This window comes from Aquarana catesbeiana, linkage group LG03 (assembly GCF_042186555.1).
Source record: "Aquarana catesbeiana isolate 2022-GZ linkage group LG03, ASM4218655v1, whole genome shotgun sequence".
In the NCBI taxonomy this organism is placed as follows: Eukaryota; Metazoa; Chordata; class Amphibia; order Anura; family Ranidae; genus Aquarana; species Aquarana catesbeiana.
The window spans coordinates 429,729,278-429,746,432 of record NC_133326.1 but is presented as its reverse complement, the minus strand read 5'-3'; the positions used below and the strand labels follow the sequence as shown (position 1 = coordinate 429,746,432).

General features: G+C 42.2%; 1 protein-coding gene across 1 annotated transcript in view; it reads right to left on the bottom strand.

Annotated features, from left to right (window-relative positions):
- HSPA9 (heat shock protein family A (Hsp70) member 9) overlaps positions 1-17,155 on the bottom strand; it is a gene marked incomplete in the record, with an annotated part of 514,139 nt that overhangs the window by 259,834 nt on the left and 237,150 nt on the right. Inside the window, 1 exon segment of the mRNA XM_073620776.1 lies at positions 1,062-1,154. Coding sequence (XP_073476877.1) covers positions 1,062-1,154 — 93 coding nt within the window.

The following is a 17,155-nucleotide window of genomic DNA, read 5'->3' as shown; positions in this document are numbered from 1 at the left end:
ACTACTTTACACATTGTAGCTAAGTGTCATTCCTTTAGTGTTCACAATTCTCCCGCTCTACAAGACTCTGGTCCGGCCGCACCTGGAATATGCTGTCCAGTTCTGGGCACCAGTCCTCAGGAGGGATGTACTGGAAATGGAGCGAGTACAAAGAAGGGCAACAAAGCTAATAAAGGGTCTGGAGGATCTTGGTTATGAGGAAAGGTTGCGAGCACTGAACTTATTCTCTCTGGAGAAGAGACGCTTGAGAGGGGATATGATTTCAACTTACAAATACTGTAGTGGTGACCCCACAATAGGGATAAAACTTTTTCGCAGAAGAGAGTTTAATAAGACTCGTGGCCACTCATTACAATTAGAAGAAAAGAGGTTTAACCTTAAACTACGTAGAGGGTTCTTTACTGTAAGAGCGGCAAGGACGTGGAATTCCCTTCCACAGACGGTGGTCTCAGCGGGGAGCATTGATAGCTTCAAGAAACTATTAGATAATCACCTGAATGACCGCAACATACAGGGATATGTAATGTAATACTGACACATAATCACACACATAGGTTGGACTTGATGGACTTGTGTCTTTTTTCAACCTCACCTACTATGTAACTATGTAACATGAAAAGATAGAATAAAATATTAACAAAAATGTGAGGGGTGTACATATACACACACACAGATATACATACACACAGTATCTCACAAAAGTACACCCCTTCACATTTTTGTAAATATTTTATTCTTTTCATGTGAACAGTGAAGATATAATAAAATATTTACAAAAATGTGGGGGTGTAGTCACTTTTGTGAGATACCATATATATGTACGATATACACACACCAGCTAGATCAAAAACATTAAATCTCATTTTCTAGATGGAAGACCTCCCAGTTTGCTTGTTGAAGCTTGAAAATTCTGATGAAGGTAAAAAGTCTGTGTGACATGTTATTGTGAGATTTACATGAAATAAATAGGGCACAAAATGTATTACGTTTGTAACCCTAACATATTCTGTATGATATAAAAAACAAACACACCACCAAAAAGCACACTTTAAAAAAGCTACCTGTACAGATGAAGATAGTTCACATTTTGCCTTCTCAGCAGCTTCTCTCACTCTTTGTAAAGCCATGTTGTCTTTCATTAGATCGACACCAGTCTTAAAGAAAAACAAAATGATATAGTTCTGAAAAATACATTTTTTTTAAAAATCGTTGAAACCCATCTAATAAAATGCTGTAAGTGGTTTAAAGATTAAGCATATTTTTACTTTTGCAGTCACATATGAGAAAACCCCACAATGTTTCATTTATTTTTGATATTTCTAACCTTTTAGTTCAAGGGTGCGCAACAATTCGAAGAGAGGGCCACCTAAGTGATTTGATAACCGGTCGTGGGCCACAATCAAATGGTTTAAATTTTGATTTTAATTTCACAACGAACATTTTTCTCCTGCAGTTGCTGAATGCAGAGGGGGGTGAAAGGAGGAGAAGCAGTCTTTCAGCTTTTTCATTAGGAAAAAGAGAAGATTGGTTCCCATATACAGAGCATCCGGTAAGAGTTCACAGTGCTTCACTTTTTATACATTGTAATGTTACAGCCTTATTGCAAAATGGATTAAATTCATGATCTTCCTCAAAATTCTACAAACTTTTATTGGCATCAATTACAGCCTCAAGTATTTTTGAGTATGATGCTACAAGCTTGGCACACCTATTTTTGGGCAGTTGCTCCCATTCTTCTTTGCAGGACGTTTCAAGCTCCATCAGGTTGAATGGGGAGCGTCGGTGCACAGCCATTTTCACATGTCTCCAGGGATGTTCAATCGGGTTCAAGTCTGGGCTCTGGCTGGGCCACTCAAGCACATTTACAGGGGTGTTCCATAGCCACTCCTTTGTTATCTGGGCTTTGTGCTTAGGGTCGTGTCCTTTTGGAAGATGAACCTTCGCTCCAGGCTGAGGTCCAGAGAGCTCTGGAGCAGGTTTTTAATCAAGGATGTCTCTGTACATTGCTGCATTCATCTTTTACCTGATCCAGACTAGTCTCCCAGTTCCTGCCACTGAAAAACATTCTCACAGCATGATGCTGCCACCACCATAATTCATAGTAGGGATGGTACTGGCCAGGTGATGAGCGGTGCATGGTTTCCTCCAGACATGACGCTTGCCATTCAGACCAAAGAGTTCAATCTTTATTTCATCAGACCAGAGAATTTTGTTTCTTATGGTCTGAGTCCCCTTAAGGTGCCTTTTGGCAAACTCCATGCAGGCTGTCATGTACCTTCTACGGAGGAATGGCTTCCATCTGGCCACTCAACCATACAGGCCTGACTGGTGGAGTGCTGCAGAGATGGTTGTTCTTCTGGAAGGTTCTCCTCTCTCCACAGAGAAATGCTGGAGCTCTGTCAGAATGACCATCAGGTTCTTGGTCACCTCACTAAGGGGCTTATCCCCCAATCACTCAGTTTGGCGGGGGCTGCCCACTCTAGGAAGAGTCTCGGTGGTTACAAACTTCTTCCATTTACGGATGGAGGCCACTGAGCACATTGGGACCTTCAATGCTGCAGAAATGTTTTTGTACCCTTCCCCAGATCTGTGCTTCAATACAATCCTGTCTCGGATGTCTACAGACAATTCCTTGAAATTCATGGCTTGTCTGTGCTCTGACATGCAGTTAACTGTGGGCCCTTATATAGACAGGTGTGTGCCTTTCCAAAGCATGTCCAATCAACTGAATTTACCACAGGTGGACTCCAATCAAGTTGTAGAAACATCGCAAGAATGATAAGTGGAAACAGGATGCAGCTGAGCTCAAATTTGAGCGTCATGGCAAAGGCTGTGAATACATGTGATTTTTCTTCATTTTTGAAAAATTAAAAAAAAAAAATTAAAACAGACTTCTTTCACATTGCCATTATTAGGGTATTGTTTGTTGAATTTTGAGCAAAATAATGAATTTAATCAATTTTGGAATAAGATTGCAACATAAAATGTGGAAAAAGTGAAGCACTGTGAATACTTTCCAGATGCACTGTATGCCAACCTCTACTGCTCCTCCTATCCAAGCATAAAACAAATGGTGATAGAGGCCGCACAGACACCCGGGAGCATGGGGCAGGGTCTCCATTACAACTCCATACAAAAAAGGGGAAGGGGGAATGAGACTTTGAATGAGGTGTGTACGGCAGAACCAAAGAAATTCATACACTTATAAAAAATCTGTATGTTTAGTAAATAAACAGTAAATGGCATGACATGTTAGGCTTCATGTACACGGGACGTTGTTCAACCTCTCCTCAATGATTTAACTTGACAGCTAGAAACCGGGATCTAAAAACTGCCATTTAGCTGCGTTTACATACCTTTTTTACATGATTTTTCTTCAAAATAGCCAAAAATGAAAAAAACAAAAAAAAACAAAACACAAACAGGAAACTAATGCGCAAACCACAAAGGGAGAGACAAAAAATAATAAATCAAGGACTTCACACTGTAGCTGCCAACACAAGGGTGTTCACACATCAATATAAGAACATGAAAAAAATGATTACCGTATTTATCGGCGTATAACACGCACTTTTTTCCCCTTGAAATCAGGGGAAAATCGTGGGTGTGTGTTATATGCTGATCCCTCGCCGATTGTGAGCCTTTTGGCCATTCTCGGCAGCTCTCGTAATCCCGCTGCGTCCGAAAGCCGCCGAGTGCGTTCGAAAGTCGCCGAGGACGGCGGCAGCATTTCTAAATGGCAGTGTACCTACAAGTTTGCAAATGACACAGGGACAAGGCTACAGATGGACACTGACAAGGTTACACTGACACTGGCTACAGATGGACACTGACAAGGCTGCATTGATGGGCATTTAAATGTAAGTTTTTTTCCTTAAAAGTCCCTCCTAAACTTGGGGTGCGTGTTATACGCCGATAAATACAGTAGTTATGCAGCGCTTACTAAAAAATTTAAAAATATGGAAATGAAAAAATGTAAAGAGACAAGATCTATCGGAGATTCAAATAAGAAAAGCCAATCCTAAATTGGTCTTCCATCAAATTGTGTAACCAGAGATTATAAAAAAACAATGTTACATCAATAAATGAATCGAGGATACCCCACTCAAGAACTAAATTAATAATAAAGCCCCTGAAGAGAGGGTGAATAATGCCTTCAAGATGAATAAATCCTAAACCTGTAAATGTAAATTCATTCAAAGATCTTCCCGTTAACAAATAAAAATCGCACTGTAGGCCCAAATATCACTGATAAAATGCATAATGTATGTGCATAATTGATAAATGTGCAAAAATACAAAAAAGTATGATAAAAGAAACAATGTAAATCGCACTAAAATCACTATAATAGGAGTGCATAATAAAGTGCAAATATGCAATCTGTGAAAGACTAATGAAAAAAACAGTTTACAATATAAATAACAGATGTGTGATAAAACATGCAAATAATAGCAAAAGTGCAAATTAATATATTTAATATATTAAAGAGATAAATTAATAACAATGTGGTCCACTACAATCCAGGACAAAGTGCTTAATACTAAAGTGGGAAAAAAATTCCAAATAAATAAAAATTCCCATACACGGTGCAATCAGATTGTGACAATCTCAATTCAAGGTGTAACAAATAGTTCAAAGGATTTCCAGTGCCACCATTCAGCTAATCTCCAATGTGTGGAAAGATGTGGTCCCCCAGCCTCTCACCTCATGGCAAAACGGAATGAGCCCTGCTAATAGGTAAAATCAATCCAATCCGCTCCGCAGCCCCCTCAGTGGCACCTCTCCTAAGGATCTCCTGACTTTCCACCAGATCCGTTCTCAGGGCGCCCCAGATGCTCAGCTATATATTTAATGGATCATATAAAAGAAGGGTAGGAAGGACTCCATGGTGCAGTATTTTGAAATAATAATAGGTTTAATAAAGTATTGCACTTACAATTAGATCATACAAAACGAGCATAGCACTGCTGGTGCTTCCGATCCCGGCCGTGATTGGAAAGCCGAACGTCACCCACCTCTTGACGGATGTGTTGCATCACTGACCACGTGACTTTCTATAAGGGAACTTTGGAAGAGATTAAGGGAACATACCCAAAATATAAAAAATGGCTTCCCAAAACACAGCCTCTCTTCGCTGACGCGTTGCATCACTGACCACGTGACTTTCTCAAAGGAAATATTACTTTATTAAACCTATTATTTCAAAATACTGCACCATGGAGTCCTTCCTCCCCTTCTTTTATATGATCCATTAAATATTTGGCTGAGAATCTGGGGCACCCTGAGAACGGATCTGGTGGAAAGTCAGGAGATCCTTAGGAGAGGTGCCACTGAGGGGGCCGCGGAGCGGATTGGATTGATTTTACCTGTTAGCAGGGCTCATTCCGTTCTGCCATGAGGTGAGAAGCTGGGGGGACCACATCTTTCCACACATTGGAGATTGGCTGAATGGTGGCACTGGAAATCCTTTGATGAACTTTTTGTTACACCTTGAATTGAGATTGTCACAATCTAATTACACCGTGTATGGGACTCTTTATAATATTTTTTTATTTATTTGGGATTTTTTTCCCACTTTTTAGCATTAAAGCACTTTGTCCTGGATTGTAGTGGACCACATAATTATTAATTTATCTCTTTAATATATTAATTTGCACTTTTGCTATTTGCACGTTTTATCACGTCATTTATCTTGTAAACTGTTTTTGCATTACTCTTGCACAGTTTGCATATTTGCACTTTATTATGCACTTATATTATTGTGATTTTAGTGCGATTTACATTGTTTCTGTTATCGTACTTTTCTGTATTTTTGCACATTTATCAATTATGCACATACATTATGCACTTTATCACTGATTTTTGCGCCTACAGTGCGATTTTGATTTTTATTTTTTAACAGGAAGATCTTTGACTTCATTTACATTTACATCAGGTTTAGGATTTATTCATCTTGCAAGCATTATTTACCTTCTCTTCAGGGGCTTTATTATTAATTCGTTCTTGAGTGGGGTATCCTCGATTCATTTATTGATGTAACATTGTTTTTTTTAAATCTCTGGTTACACAATTTGATGGAAGACCAATTTAGGATGCATCATTAGTTTGGATTTTCTTATTTGAATCTCCAATAGCTCTTGTCTCTTTACCATTTTTCATTTCCATATTTTTATTTTTCAATTTTTTAGTAAGTGCCGCATAACTAATCATTTCAAGCCAAAAATGAAAAACGCCTGTAAACAAAATGCGGCTAAATGCCAGTTACCGTGTTTGAAATGCCTCTAAACAGCTTCTGAATGCAATTTTTTGGGTTCCAAAAAAAGCCTCTAAAACGCAACTGCCTAGAAACAACTATAAATGAACCTGTGTACATGTACTAAGATAACAGAGGAGAGTTTAAGTGGGTGTAAACCCACTTTTTGGACTTCTACCTATAGGTAAGCCTAGAATAAGGCTTACCTATAGGTAGTGGAAATATCTCCTAAATGTGCGCCGTTTAGGAGATATTTCACTTGTAGCCTGCTGAAAATTCGAACGGCGCATGTGCGGGGTTAGAAACTAAACTAAGTGCCATTTCCTCCCTAGCCCATGCCGTTAATAGCGGCTCCAGTGCGCATGCGCGGGAGGTCACACGGCTCTGGCGAATCACAAAGCTGGAGTCCGCGGCCCGGAAGGAAGAGGGGCCAGAAGATGGACACTGCCTACGCAGGGGACATCGCTGGATTCTTTTGCAGGTGGCACATAATGGGCTAGTATGCGATGCATACTAGCCCATTAGGCTTTTCATTTGCAGGCTTTGCAGCGAGCAAAAGAGGAAGTAAAACCCATCAGGGTTTACTTCCTCTTTCAGGAGCTGTTGAAAAAAATGCCCAACTGCTCCTGAACGTCCATTTACAAGGAGCAGTGTACATGAGGCCTAACAGTGGTATATACATGATGATATGACAATGTATACATTAAAATTGTAATGACAGCAGGAAACATTGTAAAATAGGATATAATAGTCCTCTATATCATAATGTCAACAGAATCACAAGATATTAAAATGGAGTCCACTTCATCAGGAGCGGATGCATCAATAATCTGAAAAGGGATATAAATAGCCAGTGTAATCTAATGTTGGAACCAAACATGGGGAAAAATTATGGTTGGGAGGAAATGGCTGACCATGCCTAAAAATACTCACATGTCAGCTGGAGTAAAGGCTATGTAGTACCGCAAACCAAGGGCTGCCCAAACAGGTCTACCCTGGGAGCTGTGTGGAGAAATTGTGAGCACACCTGTAATCCCTGGATGTCACAGGCTCTTCTTCACAGTGGTCATGGGGTCCATTTCACCTCTGATATCATCACTACACAGCTATGGCTACATACAATTCATTTTATTTAATAGAATCCAGTTTACTTAGACCATGATAAGAAGACTTTTTACACACCTCACCCTATCCGGGTATTGCAAGTGTGCTCCCGGTTTCTCCACTGGGTCTCTTCCCACAGCTCCAGGGATAGACATGTTTGGGCAGCCCTTGGTTTGCTGTACTACATGGCCTTTACTCCAGCTGACATGCGAGTATTTTTAGGCATGGCCAGCCATTTCCTCCCACCCATAAATGTTCCCCATATTTGGTTCCAAAATTCGATTACACTGGTTATTTATATCCCTTTTCAGATTATTGATAAAGTCAATCAAGTCCATGAAATGCGCAAGCCTATTTAGATGCATTCATTGACACCTACATTTCCTAGATGATTTTACAATCTTTATTAGACCATGTTTTAGTATCTTGTGATTCTGTTGACCTCATGACATGGAGGACTATTACTTACACCCTATTTTGCAATGTGCCATGCTGTCATTACAATTTTAACTGCTTGCCACCCGCTTAACGTCATATGACGTCGCTGACTTTGAGCGGTGATATCTGAATGATGCCTGCAGCTACAGGCATCATTCAGACAGTCTTTAAGAGCCGGCGATTCCCTTCACGATAAGAACGATCATAGCGGCTGTTCAGCAGCTTGATCGTCCTGATAGGCGGCGAACCTGAGATAGAACCGACCAGCCCCAGATGCTGACCATAGGGATTTCCAGTGGGCCAGATGGTCCCGGAGTCTCTAGGATCGCTCGGAGGCCAGGCGCGATGCTGACGTCAAACCCGGCCTCTGCATTTGAAAAAATGCTGCCGCCTCGGCTGGGAAGCTGAGATTTTTATTTATTTCAGGCTTCCCAGCCTAGAGGCGAGATCTGGGGACATAACCCCTGATCCTACTGTAAAGAGGACCTGTCAAGCACTATTCCTATAACAAGGGATGTTTACATTCCTTGCAATAGGAATAAAAGTGATCAGAAAAAAATGGAAAAAAAAAAAAAGAGTCTCAAAATAGAAAAACTAAAAGTAAAATATATAAAAATAAATTTGAACGAACACATAGGCAAGTTGCGCCCACATATGTAAATTGCATTCAAACCACACATCGCAGCGAACGTTAGAGCAAGAGCAATGATTCTAGCACTAGACCTCCTCCAACTCAAAATAAGTAACTTGAAAAAAAATTTAAAAGCGTTGCCTATGGGGATTTTTAAGTACCGAAGTTTGGCACCATTCTACGAGCGCATGCAATTTTGAAGTGTGACATGTTAGGTATCCATTTACTTGGCGTAACATCTTTAACCACTTGACGACCGCCTCACGCCGATTTACGTCGGCAAGGTGGCACGGACAGGCAAAATCACGTATATATACGTGATTTGCCTTCCGCGGGTGGGGGGTCCGATCGGACCCCCCCCCGGTGCCCGAGGCGGTCGTCTTTGGTCCCCCAGCGATCGGAGGTGAGGGGGAGGCCATCCGTTCGTGGCCCCCCCCCCGCGATCGCCGCCGGCCAATCAGATAACTTCCTTTGCTGCTGTATGCTAAACAGCAGCAAAGGAAATGATGTCATCTCTCCTCGGCTCGTTATTCCGTTGCAGCGACGAGGAGAGAAGACTTCACTGTGAGTGCACTAACACTACACACACAGTAGAACATGCCAGGCACACAAAACACCCCGATCCCCCCCCCCCCGATCGCCCCCGGATCCCCCCCCCAATCACCCCCCCCCCTCCCTGTCACAAACTGACACCAGCAGTTTTTTTTTTTTTTTTTTTCTGATTACTGCATTGGTGTCAGTTTGTGACAGTTACAGTATTGGGACAGTGAATATTACCCCCCTTTAGGTCTAGGATACCCCCCTAACCCCCCCTAATAAAGTTTTAACCCCTTGATCACCCCCTGTCACCAGTGTCGCTAAGCGATCATTTTTCTGATCGCTGTATTAGTGTCGCTGGTGACGCTAGTTAGTGAGGTAAATATTTAGGTTCGCCGTCAGCGTTTTATAGCGACAGGGACCCCCATATACTATCTAATAAATGTTTTAACCCCTTGATGGCCCCCTAGTTAACCCTTTCACCACTGATCACCGTATAAGTGTTACGGGTGACGCTGGTTAGTATGTTTATTTTTTTTAGTGTGAGGGCACCCGCCGTTTATTACCGAATAAAGGTTTAGCCCCCTGATCGCCCGGCGGTGATATGCGTCGCCCCAGGCAGCGTCAGATTAGCGCCAGTACCGCTAACACCCACGCACGCAGCATACGCCTCCCTTAGTGGTATAGTATCTGATCGGATCAATATCTGATCTAATCAGATCTATACTAGCGTCCCCAGCAGTTTAGGGTTCCCAAAAACACAGTGTTAGCGGGATCAGCCCAGATACCTGCTAGCACCTGCGTTTTGCCCCTCCGCCCGGCCCAGCTCAGCCCACCCAAGTGCAGTATCGATCAATCACTGTCACTTACAAAACACTAAACGCATAACTGCAGCGTTCGCAGAGTCAGGCCTGATCCCTGCGATCGCTAACAGTTTTTTTGGTAGTATTTTGGTGAACTGGCAAGCACCAGCCCCAAGCAGGGTCAGATTAGCGCCAGTACCGCTAACACCCACGCATGCAGCATACGCCTCCCTTAGTGGTATAGTATCTGAACGGATCAATATCTGATCCGATCAGATCTATACTAGCGTCCCCAGCAGTTTAGGGTTCCCAAAAACGCAGTGTTAGCGGGATCAGCCCAGATACCTGCTAGCACCTGCATTTTGCCCCTCCGCCCGGCCCAGCCCACCCAAGTGCTGTATCGATCGATCACTGTCACTTACAAAACACTAAACTAAACTGCAGCATTCGCAGAGTCAGGCCTGATCCCTGCGATCGCTAACAGTTTTTTTGGTAGCTTTTTATTGAACTGGCAAGCACCAGCGGCCTAGTACACCCCGGTCGTAGTCAAACCAGCACTGCAGTAACACTTGGTGACGTGGCGAGTCCCATAAGTGCAGTTCAAGCTGGTGAGGTGGCAAGCACAAGTAGTGTCCCGCTGCCACCAAGAAGACAAACACAGGCCCGTCGTGCCCATAGTGCCCTTCCTGCTGCATTCGCCAATCCTAATTGGGAACCCACCACTTCTGCAGCACCCGTACTTCCCCCATTCACATCCCCAACCAAATGCAGTCGGCTGCATGAGAGGCATTTTCTTTGTCCTCCCGAGTACCCCTACCCAACGAACCCCCCCAAAAAAGATGTCGTGTCTGCAGCAAGCGCGGATATAGGCGTGACACCCGCTATTATTGTCCCTCCTGTCCTGACAATCCTGGTCTTTGCATTGGTGAATGTTTTGAACGCTACCATTCACTAGTTGAGTATTAGCGTAGGGTACAGCATTGCACAGACTAGGCACACTTTCACAGGGTCTCCCAAGATGCCATCGCATTTTGAGAGACCCGAACCTGGAACCGGTTACCGTTATAAAAGTTAGTTACAAAAAAAGTGTAAAAAAAAAAAAAAAAAAAAAAATATATAAAATAAAAAAAAAATAGTTGTCGTTTTATTGTTCTCTCTCTCTCTATTCTCTCTCTCTTGTTCTGCTCTTTTTTACTGTATTCTATTCTGCAATGTTTTATTGTTATTATGTTTTATCATGTTTGTTTTTCAGGTATGTAATTATTTATACTTTACCGTTTACTGTGCTTTATTGTTAACCATTTTTTTGTCTTCAGGTACGCCATTCACGACTTTGAATGGTTATACCAGAATGATGCCTGCAGGTTTAGGTATCATCTTGGTATCATTCTTTTCAGCCAGCGGTCGGCTTTCATGTAAAAGCAATCCTAGCGGCTAATTAGCCTCTAGACTGCTTTTACAAGCCGTGGGAGGGAATGCCCCCCCACCGTCTTCTGTGTTTTTCTCTGGCTCTCCTGTCTCAACAGGGAACCTGAGAATGCAGCCGGTGATTCAGCCAGCTGACCATAGAGCTGATCAGAGACCAGAGTGGCTCCAAACATCTCTATGGCCTAAGAAACCGGAAGCTACGAGCATTTTATGACTTAGATTTCGCCAGGTGTAAATAGCGCCATTGGGAAATTGGGGAAGCATTTTATCACACCGATCTTGGTGTCATCAGATGCTTTGAGGGCAGAGGAGAGATCTAGGGTCTAATAGACCCCAATTTTTTCAAAAAAGAGTACCTGTCACCACCTATTGCTATCATAGGGGATAGTTACATTCCCCGAGATAACAATAAAAATGATTTAAAAAAAAAAAAAAAATGAAAGGAACAGTTTAAAAATAAGATAAAAAAGCAAAAAAAATTAAAGAAAAAAAAAAAAAAGAAAAAAAAAAAGCACCCCTGTCGCCCCCTGCTCTCGCGCTAAGGCGAACGCAAGCGGCGGTCTGTCGTCAAACGCAAACAGCAATTGCACCATGCATGTGAGGTATCGCCGCGAAGGTCAGATCGAGGGCAGTAATTTTTGCAGTAGACCTCCTCTGTAAATCTAAAGTGGTAACCTGTAAAGGCTTTTAAAGGCTTTTAAAAATGTATTTATTTTGTTGCCACTGCACGTTTGTGCGCAATTTTAAAGCATGTCATGTTTGGTATCCATGTACTCGGCCTAAGATCATCTTTTTTATTTCATCAAACATTTGGGCAATATAGTGTGTATTAGTGCATTAAAATTTTAAAAAGTGTGTTTTTTCCCCAAAAAATGCGTTTGAAAAATCGCTGCGCAAATACTGTGTGAAAAAAAAAAATGAAACACCCACCATTTAAATCTGTAGGGCATTTGCTTTAAAAAAATATATAATGTTTGGGGGTTCAAAGTAATTTTTTTGGAAAAAAAAAATATCTTTTTCATGTAAACAAAAAGTGTCAGAAAGGGCTTTGTCTTCAAGTGGTTAGAAGAGTGAGTGATGTGTGACATAAGCTTCTAAATGTTGTGCATAAAATGCCAAGACAGTTCAAAACCCCCCAAATGACCCCATTTTGGAAAGTAGACACCCCAAGCTATTTGCTGAGAGGCATGTCGAGTCCATGGAATATTTTATATTGCGACACAAGTTGCGGGAAAGAGAAATTTTTTTTTTTTTTTTTTTGCACAAAGTTGTCACTAAATGATATATTGCTCAAACATGCCATGGGAATATGTGAAATTACACCCCAAAATACATTCTGTTGCTTCTCCTGAGTACGGGGATACCACATGTGTGAGACTTTTTGGGAGCCTAGCCGCGTACGGGACCCTGAAAACCAAGCACCGCCTTCAGGCTTTCTAAGGGCGTGAATTTTTGATTTCACTCTTCACTGCCTATCACAGTTTCGGAGGCCATGGAAAGCCCAGGTGGCACATAACCCCCCCAAATGACCCCATTTTGGAAAGTAGAAACCCCAAGCTATTTGCTGAGAGGTATAGTGAGTATTTTGCAGACCTCACTTTTTGTCACAAAGTTTTGAAAATTGAAAAAAGAAAAAAAAAAAAAGTTTTTTCTTGTCTTTCTTCATTTTCAAAAACAAATGAGAGCTGCAAAATACTCACCATGCCTCTCAGCAAATAGCTTGGGGTGTCTACTTTCCAAAATGGGGTCATTTGGGGGGGTTTTGTGCCACCTGGGCATTCCATGGCCTCCGAAACTGTGATAGGCAGTGAAGAGTGAAATCAAAAATTTGCACCCTTAGAAATCCTGAAGGCGGTGCTTGGTTTTCAGGGCCCCGTACGCGGCTAAGCTCCCAAAAAGTCCCACACATGTGGTATCCCCATACTCAGGAGAAGCAGCTAAATGTATTTTGGGGTGCAATTCCACATAGGCCCATGGCCTGTGTGAGCAATATATCATTTAGTGACAACTTTTTGTAAATATTTTTTTTTTTTTTTTGTCATTATTCAATCACTTGGGACAAAAAAAATAAATATTCAATGGGTTCAACATGCCTCTCAGCAATTTCCTTGGGGTGTCTACTTTCCAAAATGGGGTCATTTGGGGGGGTTTTGTACTGCCCTGCCATTTTAGCAACTCAAGAAATGACATAGGCAGTCATAAACTAAAAGCTGTGTAAATTACAGAAAATGTACCCTAGTTTGTAGACGCTATAACTTTTGCGCAAACCAATAAATATATGCTTATTGACATTTTTTTTACCAAAGACATGTGGCCAAATACATTTTGGCCTAAATGTATGACTAAAATTTAGTTTATTGGATTTTTTTTATAACAAAAAGTAGAAAATATCATTTTTTTTCAAAATTTTCTGTCTTTTTTCGCTTATAGCGCAAAAAATAAAAACTGCAGAGGTGATCAAATACCATCAAAAGAAAGCTCTATTTGTGGGAAGAAAAGGACGCAAATTTCGTTTGGGTACAGCATTGCATGACCGCGCAATTAGCAGTTAAAGCGACGCAGTGCCAAATTGGAAAAAGACCTCTGGTCCTTAGGCAGCATAATGGTCCGGGGGCTCAAGTGGTTAACATTATACAAAAAAATTGGGCTAACTTTACTGTTTTTTTTTGTTATGCATTTTCCAAAAAAACACGTTTGAAAAATTGCTGCGCAAATACCATGCAAGATAAAAAGTTGAAATGACCGGCATCTTATTCTCTATGGTCCCGGCTAGGAAAAAAAAAACGAAAAAAAAACAAACAATTGTTTAAGGGTTTCTGTGTAATTTTCTAGAAAAAAAAAAAAAAAAAAGATTTTTACACGTAGGAGAGAAATGTCAGAATTGGCCTGGGTGGCAATTGGTTAATGAATATATTGTGATTAATATCATGTATGTACCACTGTTACATGTCATGCCATTTACTGTTTAGTAAACAGTTTTTTTTTATACTTTTTGGTTCTGCCATACACACCTCATTCAAAGTCCCATTTCCCCCCTTTTTTTGCATATAGTTACAGGGATGGAGGCGTATACATTCCCATATGTCTCGTTCAAAGTCCCAATTTATCCCCCTTCAGGTTCCATTGAAACCCCTGACGCTACACCATTGTTTGGGTGTGGGGGGTGGTAAAAACATCTTAACTGGGGTTTTACCACCTCCAACCGCAAATGTAAAAAAGCCCCAACTGTCCTAGGCCCCCCATAAGGCTGCTTACATACTGATGCGCTGCGCCTGTGGCTTGCCTGTGGGTTAGCTGCGTTTTGCCATAGACTTCTACGATCTATCAGGTGTGGTGCACTTTCTGAGAAACTCCTGCATTCAGGGGTTTAGATGCACTTTCAGAAAACGCACCAAATCCCAGGATAGAATAGAAGGCTATAGCAAAGTGCAGCTAACCCGCACCTGCGGATCAGTGTGAAAGCAGTCTAAAAAATAAACCCTCCCCTTTAATACATGTCTGTTGCAAAACTATGCTTAACCAGCCAAAAGACCGGGCCTATTTTTCAGACTGTGTTTACAAGTTAAATTTTTTTTTTTTTTTTGCTAGAAAATTACTTAGAACCCCCAAACATAATATTTTTTTTTCTAACACCCTAGAGAATAAAATGGTGGTTGCTGCAATAATTTGTCACACCGTATGTGCACAGCGGTCTTACAAGCACACTTTATTTGAGGGAAAAAAAAAAATATATGATTTTTTTCGTCATACTTCTGTAAAATCCTTTTCTTTGAGTACATCATGGGGCACAGAGTTAGGCTCATATGAGCCTATAACCCAATAGGTAATGAATATTCATTACCTACTGGGTTATACGCTATCTCTAGGTGAATGGACACTGGTAGACAGTCATAGAAAGGAAGTGATCCCTATATAACCCCTCCCATACAGGAAGTACTTCAGTTTTGTAGCAAGCACTGAATCAAAAAAGGAGGTGAGGAATCTGTGTCCGATGATTTACTCAAAGAAAAAGATTTTACAGGTAAGTATGAGGAAAAAAATCTATTTTCTTTTTCATACATCGTGGGACACAGTTAGGCCAATATTATTTGCCTACTGGGACGTCTTAGAGCAGGGGTGTCCAAACTACGGCCCTCCTGCTGTTGCGGAACTACACTTCCCATGAGGCATTGTAAAACTCTGACATTCACAGACATGACTAGGCATGATGGGAGTTGTAGTTCCTTAACAACTGGAGGGCCATAGTTTGGACACCACTGTCTTAGAGCAATAGCCTTGAGGAGGGAGACATCCTGCCAAACAATAGCCATCAGACCTTATACGGCAGCCCGCAGTATACTGCAGCCGAAAGCAGAATCCTCCGCTGCTCGAACATCCACTTGATAACATTTTGTGAAAGTATGCACTGAAGACCAGGTTGCAGCCTTACAAATCTGAGCCACAGATACCTGATGGCGAAAAGCCCAGGGAGGTTCCTACACCCCTGGTAGAATGAGCTCTCACCCTAAAAGGGGGGAGCTTTACATTTCAGAACATAGAGCTGAATGACCAATTGATGGGCCCAATTGGCAATGGAAGCTTTGGAAGCTGCCTGCCCCTTCTTAGGTCCTTTTGGAAAAAAAAAGCAAAAAAAAGGAGTCTGTGGAACTCCGCAGATCTAGACAAAAAAACCTTGACTGACCGGACAACGTGCAAGGAATGTAGTCGTCTCTCTTCCGCCGAACGAGGCTGAGAGAAAAAAGGCAAAATAATGTTTTGATTCAAAGGAAAGACTGACACCACTTTTGGCAAAAAGGATGGAACAGGTCGTAGTACAACCCTGTGGTGGTGAAGGATCAAGTATGGTTCCCCAGCACAAAAGGGCCACCAACTCCGACACCCTTCTATCTGAGGTTATGGCCACCAGGAAGGCTAGCTTGCGTAACAGCAAGTCTAATGGAATTGCCTCAATGTGCTCAAATGTTTGTTTCTGTAACACAGACAGCACCAAATTGAAGCCCCAAGGACACATAGGTGAGTTAATTGGGGGGGGGGGGGGGAGAGAGAGCAAACTAGTTGCCCCCTGCATAAAGGTGCAGACCAGCGAATGGGAGGCTAAAGGCCTTTGGAATACTGACAGGGCCAAAAACTGACCTCTGATTGTACTCAAAGCCAATTTGATTTCCACAGCTGACTGTAGAAAAGAGAAACCTCCAAATCATGCATTTCCGAGGATGCCATTTTCTGGCTTCACACCAAGCGATATGTCTTCCAGACCTTATGATAGATCTTCCTAGTGACAGCTTTTCTAGCATTCACTAGGGTAGACACCACTGGTTCCGAGATGCCACAGTTCAACACCCTGGCCTCAATAGCCATGCCGTCAAATTTAGAGACTGTAAACTGGGGCAAAATATAGGACCTTGAGACAGTAGATTGGGGCGACGTGGAAGCGTCCATGGCCCGTCTATTGTCAGGTCTCACAATCTCTGAGAACCAGGGCCTTCTGGGCCAGGCTGGTGTCACCAGAATGACTGGAACCTCCTCTTTCTGAATCCTTCCAACAAGTGTGGAAGAAGAGGGATCGGAGGGAAAGCATAAACCAGGGAGTACTGTCTCCATGGAACTATCAGAGCACGTGCTCCGATTGCCAGAGGATCCCTTATTCAGGATACAAATTGCTGTAACTTGTTGTTGAACCTGGATGCCAATAGGTCGACCTCTGGCCATCCCCAACGCTGGCAAATTTCCTGGAACACCCCTTCCAGTTCTCTACTCCCGGGATATGGACTGCCGATATAGTCGGCACATGTCCCTCTGCCCAGGCCAGTATGTGGTTCACCTCCTTCAGAGCTGAACGACTCCTGGTACCGCCTTGGCGATTTATATAGGCCACTGCAGTGGCATTGTCGGACTGAACCCTGATAGAGCAGTCCTGAAGCTCCACATTCCAGGACCGTAGGGCCAGACGTACTGTACTGC